This window comes from Octodon degus, unplaced genomic scaffold (genome assembly GCF_000260255.1).
Source record: "Octodon degus isolate 3935 unplaced genomic scaffold, OctDeg1.0 scaffold00068, whole genome shotgun sequence".
Classification (NCBI taxonomy): Eukaryota; Metazoa; Chordata; class Mammalia; order Rodentia; family Octodontidae; genus Octodon; species Octodon degus.
In genome coordinates this window covers 1376952-1390865 of record NW_004524644.1, presented here as the reverse complement: position 1 = coordinate 1390865, position 13914 = coordinate 1376952, and the positions used below count along the sequence as shown (strand labels likewise).

The 13914-nt window shown below is 38.9% G+C and overlaps 1 protein-coding gene across 1 annotated transcript in view; it reads right to left on the bottom strand.

The window, feature by feature from the left end:
• Cog5 (component of oligomeric golgi complex 5) overlaps positions 1 to 13914 on the bottom strand; it is a 359771-nt gene that overhangs the window by 33280 nt on the left and 312577 nt on the right. Inside the window, 1 exon segment of the mRNA XM_023719494.1 lies at positions 3038 to 3141. Within this exon segment, the coding sequence (XP_023575262.1) occupies positions 3038 to 3141 (104 nt within the window).

Below are 13914 nucleotides of genomic sequence, written 5' to 3'. Positions count from 1 at the left end.
GTATTGCTCATTCAAGGAATCTGTCATTTTTCTCATCTCTATTTTTTATCAATGTCTTCTTTAGAAGCAGTTATAAATTCTTTTACTGCAGTGTTTTTTTCAGCTTGGTTTTCCTCCCTATGTTTCTGTAGTTGCTTCTTTACTTCAGATGCTATGAGTTCTGAAAATCCTTTATTTCAGAAAAGAATTGCGCTCTGAGTTCCTCTATAACTTTCTGCTGTTGCTTATTTAGTATCGATGCTCTTAATTCATACATTTGAGCCGAGCTAGTGTCCTCTGCACTTGTTCTGGGTGGGCAGTGGGTTTCCTCCATATGTTTCTGCATTTGATTCTTTACTGCAAATGTTATTAATTCAGGGATTTCTTTTTTTATTTCCAATCTGAGTTCCTCTATACCTTTCTGCAACTGTTTATTTCAGAAGGCTTGATTCATTGCTTTCAGCTGTGTGATTCCCAATTTGTTCTGTGTTAGTGTCCTCTGCACTTGTTACGGGTGGGCTTCGGTTCTGAGGTTGCATTTTGTTCCTTCTTGTCATTTTGCATAGCACTGTCTTCTGACCTTTGTTGTAGCTCTTCATTGTAGTTATAACCTTTGCATGTACTGAAGTTCAGGTGCAGATCTACATAGTTTGGATTTATCCAGCTGTGCCGGGCTTGGTCTGGCTTCTGTGTTCAGCTCCTTCCTGTTGCTGCCCTTGAGGTGAACCTGTTGTGCCCCTCTGGCAAGATTTTTTGCTCCTGGACTAGCTGGGTGGTTCTATCCTCTACACTCTCTGCAGGGATTGCAGGTGCAGGTTTACTCCCCAGGCCTGTATGCCAGGCCTGAGCTGAGCCTGGAGGGGACAAGGTGGAGTAGCGGGGAGAGGCAGCTCTCCCACACACTCACTGGGTCTGGGCTAGGACTGGGTCTGGGGTTTCCAGAATGCTGCAGCAATTCCTACTGGGCAGGCGGGGTGGAGAAGGTGCTGCTGAGTGGTGTGGAGAGTCCCAAGGGGGTGGAAGAGTGTCTCACCCATTCTGCGCCTGGGCTGGGACCAGTAGTAGGTACCCCCAGTGCAGGGTAGCAGGAAGCTCTCCCACACACTCACCAGACCTGGGCTAGGACTGTGTCTGGGGGTTCCCGGAAAGCAGCAGAAATTCCTACTCGGTGGCTTGGGTTCAGGAGGTGCTGCGGAGTGGTGGGGGGCGTCCCAAGTGGGTGCAAGAGGGTCTCACCCACACTGCGTATGGGCTGGGACTTCTAGTAGGTCCCGCCAGCGCAGGGTAGCACGGAGCTCTCCTACACACTCAACAGACCTGGGCTAGGACTGGGTCTGGGAGTTCCCGGAATGCCCGCAGAAATTCCTACTCGGTGGGCTGGGTGGGGGAGGTGCTGCGGAGTGGTGGGGGGCCACCCAAGGGGGTAGAAGAGGGTCTCACCCACGCTGTGCCTGGGCTGGGACCAGTAGTAGGTCCCACTAGCGCAGGGTGGCAGAGAGCTCTCCCACACACTCACCAGACCTGTGCTAGGACTGGGTCTCCTTATGTTCTTTTTATGTCTGTGTGTGTGTGTGTGTGTGTGTGTGTGTGTGTGTTTAAGAATGTGTATTCTGTTGGAATTTGCTGAATATATCTGTCTAAAATACAATTCAAGTCCATGGTTCCCTTGTTAATTTTCTATCTCAATCATCTGTCCCTCACTTAAGGTAGAGTACTGTAAAGCAATCCAATGTTCCTTTCTGATTCTTTAATACTTGCTTTACATATTTAGGTACTCTGATGTTGGATACACACGCATATATATATATATATATATATATTCATCATATCCACTTAACAGACTGACTCACTTGTTATATAATGACCTTTTCTGGTTCTACAGTTTTTTACTTAAAGTGCATTTTATCTATTTTATGTAGAACTATCTACCTTTGCTCTTGCCCGGTTTCAAATGGTAAGGAATGTCTTTCGTATTCCTTCGTTTTCAGTTTCTGTGTCGTGAAGGTGACATAGGTCTCATATTAAGGCTGTATACAGTTAGTCTTTTATATCTTTTTATGCTAATAAAAAGTATAGTTTATACATGATATTGCTCTGGAGAACAGTCTCAAGAGTTTTGATTTGGTTGCAATGTTTTCTTTGAGCAGTAGAAAATAACATACTAAACCAAATTCCATAAGCATGTGTCAATATAAGTAAAATAAAATATTTAAAAATGCATGTTGTCAATACTCCAATGATTTGAAGCTTGATTTAATTTAGTAGTGTCGAAAGTCATTTGGCCATTGTTGAAGCTCAATTTTCCTAGCTATTACAAGGCTTTGGAATAAGTTCTTACCTGGTCAAGCACAGTAGTGAATTGTGAAGACACATAAAGGTTATTTATAAAGCAGCCAGTATGCAGAAGTTAAAGGTGGAGGGGTTAAATATGCTAAAGGAGATGTTAGGTCTCCTGTCTTGTGTGGGTACACTGTCTCCTTCTCAGAGATACTCTTTCATTGCTTTGAGATCCCCTTTTCAGTACCTTCCTTCCCCTATTTGAAAGTGTTATCAGAGATCATTTATTTTATTTTATTTCCTTTATTTTATTATTAAATGTGATTAGAAACTCTGAGAATGGAAAAATCATTCCGGGAGGGGTTGCACATGATTTGTTCTCAAAGTTAGAATAGTACAGTTCCAGAAGTGGGCACTTTATACAAGGGATACCAAGTCTGTGACTGGGGGCAACAAGCTGTCTAAAGCAGAGGGTACTGGCAAGAAGCAAGGAAAGTATTAAGACTGGAAAAGGAAGGTGGTGTAATCTACAAAAATTCCAAAATGCCAAGCTGAATCCTGTAAACTCATTCTATGTTTCCAGTCAAGGAGAGAAATGAGAAAAATAACAACAGAAATGCTCAAATATGCTAAGAGCACCCATGATAGAGAAGAAGAGGATAGGGGGCCAAAACCTGTCCCAAAAGGAGTAAGCCTAGTTCACAAGGGCTTTTCAGAATAGGCCTGGGGGAGGAATGAAAACCAACAGCAGTGAAGGCAAATTTCTGTTTGAAAGGTTTACCCAGAAAAATCTTCTTGATGCATGGTGATGATTATGGCCTCAATGGCATCTCCCACCGAAGTCAGTAAGGGCTGCACAGCACTCCCCATAAGAGCATGAATCGCCTGGTAGGGAGCAAAAAGGCAGGAGAAGGAAAAGCAGAGAAATCAACACCAAGAAATCTGAGATGTGTGAAACATTTTAGCTAACAGTTTTCATATTCTATCAAATTCAGTCTATACATAGTTTAACTTAACAGAAATCTGCCTCTCTCTCTAATTGCTGTCAGTAGCAATTTTCAAAGCTTAAAATATGTAGAACATGGTCCTGAAAAATTTCAACACCCCCATTGCTCTCATTTTCCCCTAAGATTTAATGGTTAAATGAGCTCTTGGAGAAAGAATAACATGGGAAAAGAACAAGGGAAAAGTAATTCCATTTATGAACTGACAAGCAAATGAATTTTTTTGTTTGTTTGTTTCTCCACAGAGTAAGATAGGATCGAAAGAAATTCTTTAAAACCTGGAACATTATCATATGCTTTTAACCACTGATGATTCTCATGGGGAAGAGCAGTTAGGCATTTCACAAATTAGGTTTCTGCTGAGAGTTCTATAGCAATGATTCTCAACTGTGGGCAATTTTGCTCCTTGAGGAACACATGGCAACATATGGAGTTTTTGGTTGTCGTGAGCAGGAACAGGGAGAAGCATGCTACTAGCATCTACTGGTGAATGACAGAGATGCTGCTAGTCATCCCACAGGACAACCCCCACAACAAGGAGTTACCTAGCCTAAAATGTCCACATTGGTAGGGGTGAAAAACTATTCTACAGTAAGACATAACTATAGGTTAGTTTTTGTAAAAGCCTATGCCTAAGTTGTAGAGTTTTGGTAAGAAAATACTGGTTCAGTCAGTAAACACTCAAAAAATTTAAGCATACTACAGACGTTTCAGAAATGATTATTATATTTAATAAAGACATGCAAATGACCAAGATCAATGAGAAATGAATAGGACTCAACCATTTAGTTTCTGAACAAAACCTATAGTCTTTACTTTACAAAAGTGAATGTCCTATTTACAGAAGTACATGTGTGTGGTAAGCTCGCCCTCAAGGAGTCTACAGTGACCACAGACAAAGCATCATGATGTGAGTGCTGTGGGAGAGCACTGGGGGATCATGGAGAGACTCCCTGCTGAGGACATGTGAGAAATTAAAAGGTTGAATTCAAAGACAAAGAGGAAAGAACCAGAACACAAAGGAGGAGCTGGGGATGCCTCTGTTAGAAGGCACAGGAGTCTGCACAAAGCTGATTAGTCTGGGCAGTGCAGAGAGGCTCTCTGTGCCTGCCAGTGTGGAAGACACAAGCAGGAGGAGCAGCACTTTGTGTAGGCTGCAGAGGGATAGGGATTTATCATGAAGGGACCAGGAAATTCATTGTGAGTTTTAAGAATAAAAAAAAAAAAATGTTAGAAGTTTCATTTTAGAAAACATTGCTTTAAACAGTAATATAGATAAATTAGACTGAAGACAAGGGAATAAATGCAGAGCCACAGTACAGCCCAATGTAAAATGAATGCCTAAACCACTGGGACAACAGAAGCAGAGATGAGGACATGTAAGGACTTGATAATTAGATTTGGAGATTTAGGAAAAGATTTAAAGGTTTCTTTTGGTTTTGGTTTGCAGTGCTAACCCATGGACTCTTACATACTAGGCAAGTATTCTACCACTAAATTATTTCCCCAGCCTGAAAATATTTAAGAAAACTAAGTGACTTAGTCGTACTGTTAACTGAATATGCAATTATAGAAACAGCATGTTAAGGTTTGTGTATAGTTGTCCCCCAAAAGCCTCATGCAATCATTGGGGCACCTTCTAGAGTTTGTGATTAATTCAGGATCCAATGCTGGGATTATGGGTGTGAGCACTATACCTCCCCTGGGGTGGATAGTTTGAAAATAATATAAGGAGGGGAGAGAGGCTTGCTAGCTCCCTCAGCTGCTGGTCCTCCCTTTTGTTCTTTGCTGTTTTCCAGTGCCATGAATGGCTGCCCTCTGCCATATACCAGTCTGCCTTAGAACCAGCTGAGTATACGCTGAAACTTTATTAGCTGTGAGCTAAATAAACTTTTCCATCCTTAATTTTGAGTGCCAGGTATTTTGTCCCAGCAATGACAGAAAAGTAACTGAGACATAGCAGAAGTTGATTTGAGGACAGAGAGAGAGAAAATGATTAAAAACTCAGTTTTGGACATGGATTTTAAAATGCTATGGAAAATCCACATGAGCTATCAAAGAGTAGGTACTGAGGTACATTAGCAGATTCATAGCTAGCCATACATGCCCTGTCTCATCAGGCAGTTTGTATCACACAATGTGACTATCCTATGCTGCCTGATAAGACAGGAATGCAAGTACCACCATTGGTTTAGACCACTGGAAATGTATTAGGTTTGCACTGACTGAGTAATTTTGACTGGATTTTGTAGTCACTGGCTTTTAAGACAGGTAGGAAAGGCAAAAGAGTCCATGAGATCCCAGAGGCTTTCACACAGATTAAGGTAAAATACCATTTTAAGCCTCTGATGTAAGAAGAGGGGTAAAAACATATACTGAATTCATAATAGATATTAGATACCACACTATGCATTTCATGTATAATAATTTTACTTAAAATTAAATTATTACTTCAAGGAATTATTAAAATCTCAAGGAGACTATACAGAGACATAGGTAAAACAAGTAAAGAGCTGAGATAATCTAAGTATGTCAGATTTATATGAGCTGTGCTGTAGGGCAAAAGTCAGAACAGACCTTGGAGCCTGGCAGAAATAAGCAGACAAGATTTCAACAAGGATGTGCAGGCTTTCAATCTGTGGTATGAAGGAGTATCTGACCATAGACTTCTAAAAATAACCATGGGGGAAAATATACCAAAAAACAAAATGGAAAAAAAACCTACTGGAGGTCTTCGTAGACAGAAAACTGCAAGCAATTTTAGAGAGGTGTGGTGTGTACAACCAGAAGAGAATGAGTTTTTATACTATTGTGTGGCTCTGGTCTAAGGATGACTACAACTGTAGTAAAGCAGGGCTGAGTGGTAAAAATCCAGGAGAGAATAAAACTGAAACCACATTATCTTTTAGGCCAAAGGAACAGGCGAAGGCAAGCAGTGCCAACCAAGGCTTCAAGATGGTAGGAGAAAATCTTGGAAAGGAGAAGGCCAACCAAAAAAATGCCTAATCCTTTGTTTAAACCTAGCACTCTTGTTATTCATGCCTGTGTATAGCAAACTAAATGTGGCTTGGAACTGAGACTTCAGCAGGTGAAATGAGATCTGAGGTCTGGCCTTCTCCAAGAAGCACAGCTTGACCTTAATCAGGTTAACTACCAAAGGCAACCAACACCCTTAGTAAAAGAACAAACCAAAACCAAAACAAAACATTCCAAGTTTACATAATATAATGTTGACAATGCCCAGGATGTGTTCAAAATTATGACATACACAAAAGCTGAGAATTTTAAAGGGAAAAGATATCAATAGATGTCAACTCTAGGATGACCCAGACATTAGAATCATTAGGCTAGAGCTGGGGAGATGGCTCAGTGAAATGAGCGCTTTCCTGGCAAGCGCAAGGGCCTGAGTTCAATCCCAGTTCCACCAAAAATGAAAAAAACAAAAAAGAGTCATCAGGGTAGAAACCCAGTGAGGGAAAGAAAAATGTGATCGCGGCAAGTAAAATACGGTAATAGGAAGTAGCTGAGTAAGTCAAACTGAAAGAACCAAATGGAAAGTTGAAGTTTAAAAAAAATTGGGTGGATAGCCTTAACAGAAGAATTGATATGACAAAAGAGTCAATAAATCTGAAGATAAAATCAATAGAAATCTACCTGGAGAAGAGAAAAAAAGACAAAAATAACTGTGCCGTGAAATAACTGCAAAAGATCTACTATATTGGTAACAAGTACTATAAAAGAGAAAGTGAAAAAGAGAGAAAATGGGGCAGAAAAACTATTTGGAGGACAAAGACCCCAAATTTCTCAAAATAATGAAATTCAAGAATTCCTAGATTTGCCTGTAATTCCAGCACTGGGAGGTTGAGACAGGAGGATCATTATGAGTCCGAGCTGCATAGCAAGACCTGTATCAATAAATAATAATAATTTTAAAAGAAAAGAATTCCTGGGTTCAAGAAAATCCGAAAATTCCAAACAGGATAATGTTGAAGTATATTCTCTCTAAAACTATTGAAAATCTAAAAGAAAGAAAAAATCTTGAAACTAGCAAAGAGGAGAAGATTATAGATTACAAACAAGAGAATCAATTTTAAGGACTGAAAAAGATGTCTAATCTGAAAGTAGGGAGGTCAGAAAACTGCAAAACAGCATATCTAAACTCTCAAACCCCTTTTTATTTCTAATAAGCTCATTCTCTCAGCTAACGCAGTGACACACACCTGTAGTCCCTGCTATCTACCAAAAGCCTGAGGCAAGAGGATGGCAAGTTTGAGGCCACCCTGTGTATCTTAACAAGACTTTATCTCATAATAAAATAAAAAGTGCTGCAGATTGGGGTAGAGAGCTCACCTCCCACATGTGAGCCCCTGGGTTTAATTCAATCCTCAGTCCTGAGGCTGGGAAAATCCTTCAAAATTGAAGGGGAAATAAAAACATTCCAGGCAAAAGAAAATCAGGGAAGATTCTTATCATCAGATTATAAGAAATGATACAGAAAAGTTGAAGAAAAATAACATTATAAGGAAACTTAAGATCATGCAATAGGTATAAGTGCCAATTCAATAAAATTAAATTCTGAAAAACAGTTTAATCATCCAAGAAAAGGTGGAAAGGAGGAAAAGAGATGAGAAAGAAAAAAATAGAAAAGAAACAAAAACCAAAACTGTACACTTAAATAAAACCCATTAATAACTGTATGATATGACGTTAACATCCAAACAAGCTTAATTAAAAAGCAGAAGATAGCTCAGTAGTCTAAGTAGGTCCCCTCCTGGCAAGCCCAAGGACCTAGGTTCAGTCTTCAGTACAGCATGCTGTGCCAACCCTCTGTGCTGGCCAATGAAACTAGGGATTTCATCAGATAGTTTGAATACAATATAAGAAGGGGAGAGAGGCTTGCTAGCTCTCTCAGCTGCTGGTCCTCTAGGTGGTGGCATATGCCTATAATCCCAGCACTGAGGAAGCTGAGACCGGGGGATCACTACAAGTGCCACTTGGAGCTGCACAGTGAGACTCTATACCAAATAAATAAATAAATAAATAAATAAATAAATAAATAAATAAATGATAAGAAAACAAAGCAGAGATTATCAGAGTAGTCAAAAGAGAAGACCCAGTGTTACAATTTATACACAGATATCTCCTCAAAGCCCCAGGAGCTATATAGATGGGGCTCTGGGGAGGTGAGTGATACTTTATTCTCTGATAACAGAATTAAATTGGAAAAGTGAGACACACACACACACACACAGAGTGTATATGTACACACAAAGAATTGGAAACTTAAAAAAGTGCTTCTAAATAATCCATCATTCAATGTAAAATCACAAATGACATTTTAAAATACTACAAACTGATGATAAAAATCACAACACATCAATATTTACTGCTTCAAAGGGAGGTTTATAACTTTCAGTGTTTATTTCGGGGGAGAAAAGGGCTAAGACCAATGATATAAGTTCTCAAACTATCTTCTCTTAAAAAAATCAAAGAAAATCCAAAGTAAAAAAGAAAAAAAAAAATAAAAATCTCTGTACTGAGAAGCCTATGGCAGAAGGAACCTAAGTCTGAGTCCCATCTGAGCAGCTTTGCGAGGTGATCTCAGAGGAAATGGTTGTGTGCCAGGGATGGAGCCTGGTGGTAGAATGTACTTGTGTTGAATCCCCAGCACAAAACAAAATGAGAAAAATAAAAGCTTTAAGTTGGTTCTTCAAAAAGATCAACTAAGTTGATAAACATCTAGGTAGATTAATCAAGAAAAAAACCTCCCACACAATCAACAATATAAAAAAATGGGGGAGGAGGCTATCAGTGTAGGCCCTTCAATGTTAAGCAATAGTAAATGAATATTAAGTGTATTATTCTCACAAATTAGATAAATACCTTGAAAGCCACAAAATATCAAAGAAAATCTGAGCTGGCTTTTAACTGCTGAATAAATTAAGCAGGTAGTTATAAAACCTCCTACAAAGCAAACTGCATTCCAGAGAGCTTTTCTAATAAATTCCCCATAACATTAAAATGAAGTAATACAAATTCTACACAAACTCTTCCAGAAAAGAGGCAACATTTCCAAACTTACTATTAATGTCAGTATTAACGTGATACAGAAGCCAGACAAACACAAGAAGTCTACATACCAATATCTCCTAAGAAAACTAATTTAAGCATTCTTTATTTTTATTTTATTTTTTGGCAGAACCAGGGATTGAACTCAGGCCCTTGCGCTTGCCAGGCGAGCGCTTATTCTACTGAGCCATCTCAACGGCACTATACACATTCTTTAAAAAGCAAGTAAATCAGAAATACACAGAAGGGATAATAAGTCATGCCAAAGGCTGGCTTGATATTTGAAGAAGTTATTATAATGAACTTTACTAACAAAACATAGGAGTAAAACCACACAATTACTTCAAGAGATGAAGAGAAATCTGATAAAACAACATCATTTATAATTAAAATGTCTCAGTAAACTAGAAATATAAGTGACTTTAATTGGAGGAAGACCATCTATGGGAATACTTATAATTTACCTTGTTACACAATGAACCTAAAGCTCATTTATACTTAATATAAGGAAACACTGAGGTCAGGAAACAAGCCATAAGACCTACATTCTTTTTCTAACAGTGAACTAGAGATCCTAGACAGTGAAATAAATATTGAAAATTTTATAGCTGGGTGAAGCTTGCATTTAGGTATATGAAACAGGAAAAGAATACTATGAATGCCTTCATTTCAAGGATGGGTAGCGATAACTACCAAAGCAAAGGCAGAAAGGTTATATTTCAGATGCTCTTTACAAAGCAGGTAAGTCTGTTACATGTTTTTAAAAGATTTACTTAAAATACCCAAGATTATAAAAATACTGTAGCCTCAGCAATCTGGAATATTTCCTTATGTAGTATATCAAACCTACATAATAAGGGAGAAGTGCCATATATAAATTTAGCAATACAATTCTCATCTGCACAAGAAAATCTCAGTAAAGACGGATCAGAACTTCTGGGCCATGGCATGTACACCTGTAACATGATGGTCAACTAAATAACTCTAAAAGTATAAAAGTAAAACAGCATTTTCCAAATACTAAGGATCACCCCAGGGCCTCTCCGTGTTAGGCAGGAACTCTACTACTGGGCTATATTCCCATGCTTTTTTATTTTATTCTGAGGTAAGGTCTAAATTGCCCCTGGTCATTTTGAATGTGCAATACTCCTGCCTCAGCTAGGATTAAGGATTATAGGTGTGTGCCACCATCTAGGGTATCTAAGTTGTCCCTATAGTAATAGAACCATACTGTATTGCATTTGGGTTTTTAGGCTAGTCAACTATGTATCATAACATTGTATCTCTAATTTAAAATGATTTAATACATTTCCTATAATTTTATGAAAATTAAGGTTTCCTTTTTTACCTATTTTCGTTCTTGTTTTTTTTGAGACCGTGTCTTGCTATGCAATTCAGGCTGTCCTTGAGCTCATTTTGTAGCCCAGGCTGATCTCACACTCACAATGATCCTTCTGCCTCAGCCTCCCGAGTACTGGGGTTACAGGCATGCACCACCATGCACAGCCTCCCTCTTTTTACCTTTAAAGTCAGTTTTGTCTTTCACTAAAGTCATAATGGTTTTTATAAGACTTAACTTTCTTCTTCCTCTTTTTTTTTTTTGGTATCAGGGATCAAACTCAGGACCTTGTGCTTGCCAGGCAGGCACTTACTCCACTGTGCTACATCCCTGGTCCTACCTATAAGACTTAACTAAAACACAAAATAAAACTATTTCATTGAGTTTGCTAACATAAGCCACTAAGTCTTTTAACTGACAGAGCCCCTGCAGCACAGCGCTGGTAGGATAGCCAGTTGTCTTTTTCTACGTTCTCAAAGGCAAAATTGGCAAACTGTATTATCCCACCACATGTGGTCCTTGGCAAAGCACAAAGTGAGGGCTACAGGCAAAATCAGGTCAAGTTCCCCTTCAAATGCTCCAGCTCCCAGCACTGAGACTAAAATGAAGAATAATCTTTATTGTGTGTTAAAAATAGATACACACACAAAAAAAAAGAAATAGAAAAGAAAGCACCCTATATCGAATTATACTTCCTAAGAAATTTCTATTTTTAACTTTTCTACATGCTTTTTATCATTAAGCAAGTGAGCAAGTAGGCACTGAAATTTTCCGAACTATAGACTGTGATCATTAGCGCTCTCTCTCTCTCTTAAAACAGAAAAATTACTGCAGTGGGTCACTACCAAGATATTTTAAAAAGTAATGGATTAGTGTATAAAATATTAGAGCTGAATCACACAAAATAAGGCTCAGGATTGCTTTATGAAACTTTTGTGTCAATTATAGAAACAGTTTCTATATTTACAACCATCTATATGGCTGTATATTTACAGATACTAGCAAATTACGTATGCAGTCATAAAAACATCTGAAGGGCTGGGAACGCAGCTCCATGGCAGGGAGCTTGTCTAGTCTGTGGGAGGCTCTGGTTTGATCCCTACCCACCTATGTGCAACTATCTGTTACTTGCCTGCAACCAAGAATTTAAAAACTCTAGGTTCACCATACTGGCCTAGTTTTATGGTATGATTATGAAAATCAATGCATTTGACAACTCTTACTAGAACAATTATTTTATTACTGCAGCTTTCAAACTTATTTAAATATAAGATTAGTGCACTGGGGAAGAAAAAGGGACACAGAAAAAAACATCCAAATGTTCTGCTACACAGCGGGGAAATAAGATTGTCTCTCTTACACTCCAGAAGTCAAACAAACTCACAGATGGATTTGATGTCCTGAGATCTCGTAGCCCGCTGAATTCCCATCCATGTACACCATTCACAGTATCTGGTCTCAGATTTCCCTCCCCTATTAGGACCTGTGATCAGATACTCTTGCAACATTCTTCCTCTCTCTGCTTTGTCTTCTTTTTTTTTTTTTTTTTTTTTTTTTTTTAAACAATGTTTTTTTTTTTAATATTTATTTATTTTTATTTATTACATTTATTTATTGTGTGTGTGTGGCCAGCTCAGCCCACCAGGGGGCGGGTCTGGCTGGCATGTGGTGCTGGGGATCGAACCGCGGTCCCTGTGCTTTGCCAAGTTTGTTTCAAGTAGGTGCTTTAGACCACTGAGCCATCTCTCCAGCCCCTGCTTTGTCTTCTTTATCCACTAAATGCTTCACCACCCTCAGGTTTATCAATAGCTTTTATCTCCCTCCTTTTTTCCCCCCACTCTTTAGCAACTTAAATTCAAACTAATATTATCTTGCTGTGTACCGCATCATTTTTCAGATGCAGTAGGGCAAGAGATAGCATATTAACATGTCTGAGGTGTTTCAGCTGGTTAAACAGCTGAGATGGGACTTATACACAGGCAGTTTAGCTCCACAGTCTCTGCTACATGGCTTTATTCTTAGCATTAAATAAATACTTAGCAGATGAAGGAAAAAAAGGAAAGATGGTAACAATATATAGTAGGCACAATCAGTAAGATCTTCTGATTCTGAAGATCAACTCTACCAGCTACATGACAGCAGGCAAGCTGCTATTTCCTAGGCGTGTAAAATGGGCATAAATGTACTGCTGTAATATGCTAGCATGTGACTGTGTCTGGCAAGTAGCAACTGCTAAGTACGGAATTCTACTGCAGCTATAAGAATATATAATTTGCCTGTTTTTCTTAAGAGTTACCTATTATTAACTGTATATGGCAGAAATCTCCTACCAAATTATTTTTTTATCACACTTGCTGAGTGTTAGAAAGAGTACATTTATGTTAGCATAAAAAAAAAAAAAATGGAGCTGTCTTTATTTTGCACCTTACGGTTCCACTTTAAATTCAGGTTTCTTGGCCTGGGAATTACTGATACTTTGGGCTGGGTAAATTTATTCTGGGGGTGGCTGTCTTTAGCAGGCAGTGTTTAGCAGCACCCTAGCAGCCCAACACTAATAGCATACCAATAGTATTCTCTGTGGATATGACAACCCAAATGTTTCCAGATATTTTCTTTTTTGGCGGAACCGGGGATTGAACTCAGATCCTTGTGTTTGCCAGTCAAGTGCTTATCCTACTAAGCCATCTCCCCAGCCCTTCCAGATATTTTCTAATAGCACCCTGGAGGAGAACCACCACTTTACTTAATAGTTCTGGGCTATATTGCCTTAAGATACTACAGTTAAACACTTGTAAAACACTTCCATGTATAGAATGATCATTAAGTAGAACATAATCTTTGTTTCTTTATTTGTATTTCAGGGAAGGGTCTACAGGGTGTTCAGGGTCTCACTACTAGATTGGACTCCTAGTGATCCGCCTGTTTACAGCCTCCCAAGAGCCGGGATTACAGGTACACACCACCACACTCAGTCTCAACTGCCATCTCAGCGTACCCCAGGGGTGGGGCCAGCAGGGCAGGCTGGGGGATCAAACCCCTGGCCCCTGTGCCTGCTTGCAGGTGCCTTAATCCGCTGAGCTATTTGGCCGGCCCAGAACATAATCTTTAAATACCAAAAGATTCTATTTTTAAATTCTAAAAGATACAAAAATATGTATCCTCTTTATTTTATTTTGACATCAGTTATTTTTATTTTAAAGAAAAAAAAATAAAAACAATGGTACAAAATCTCAAAACAAGATTTTA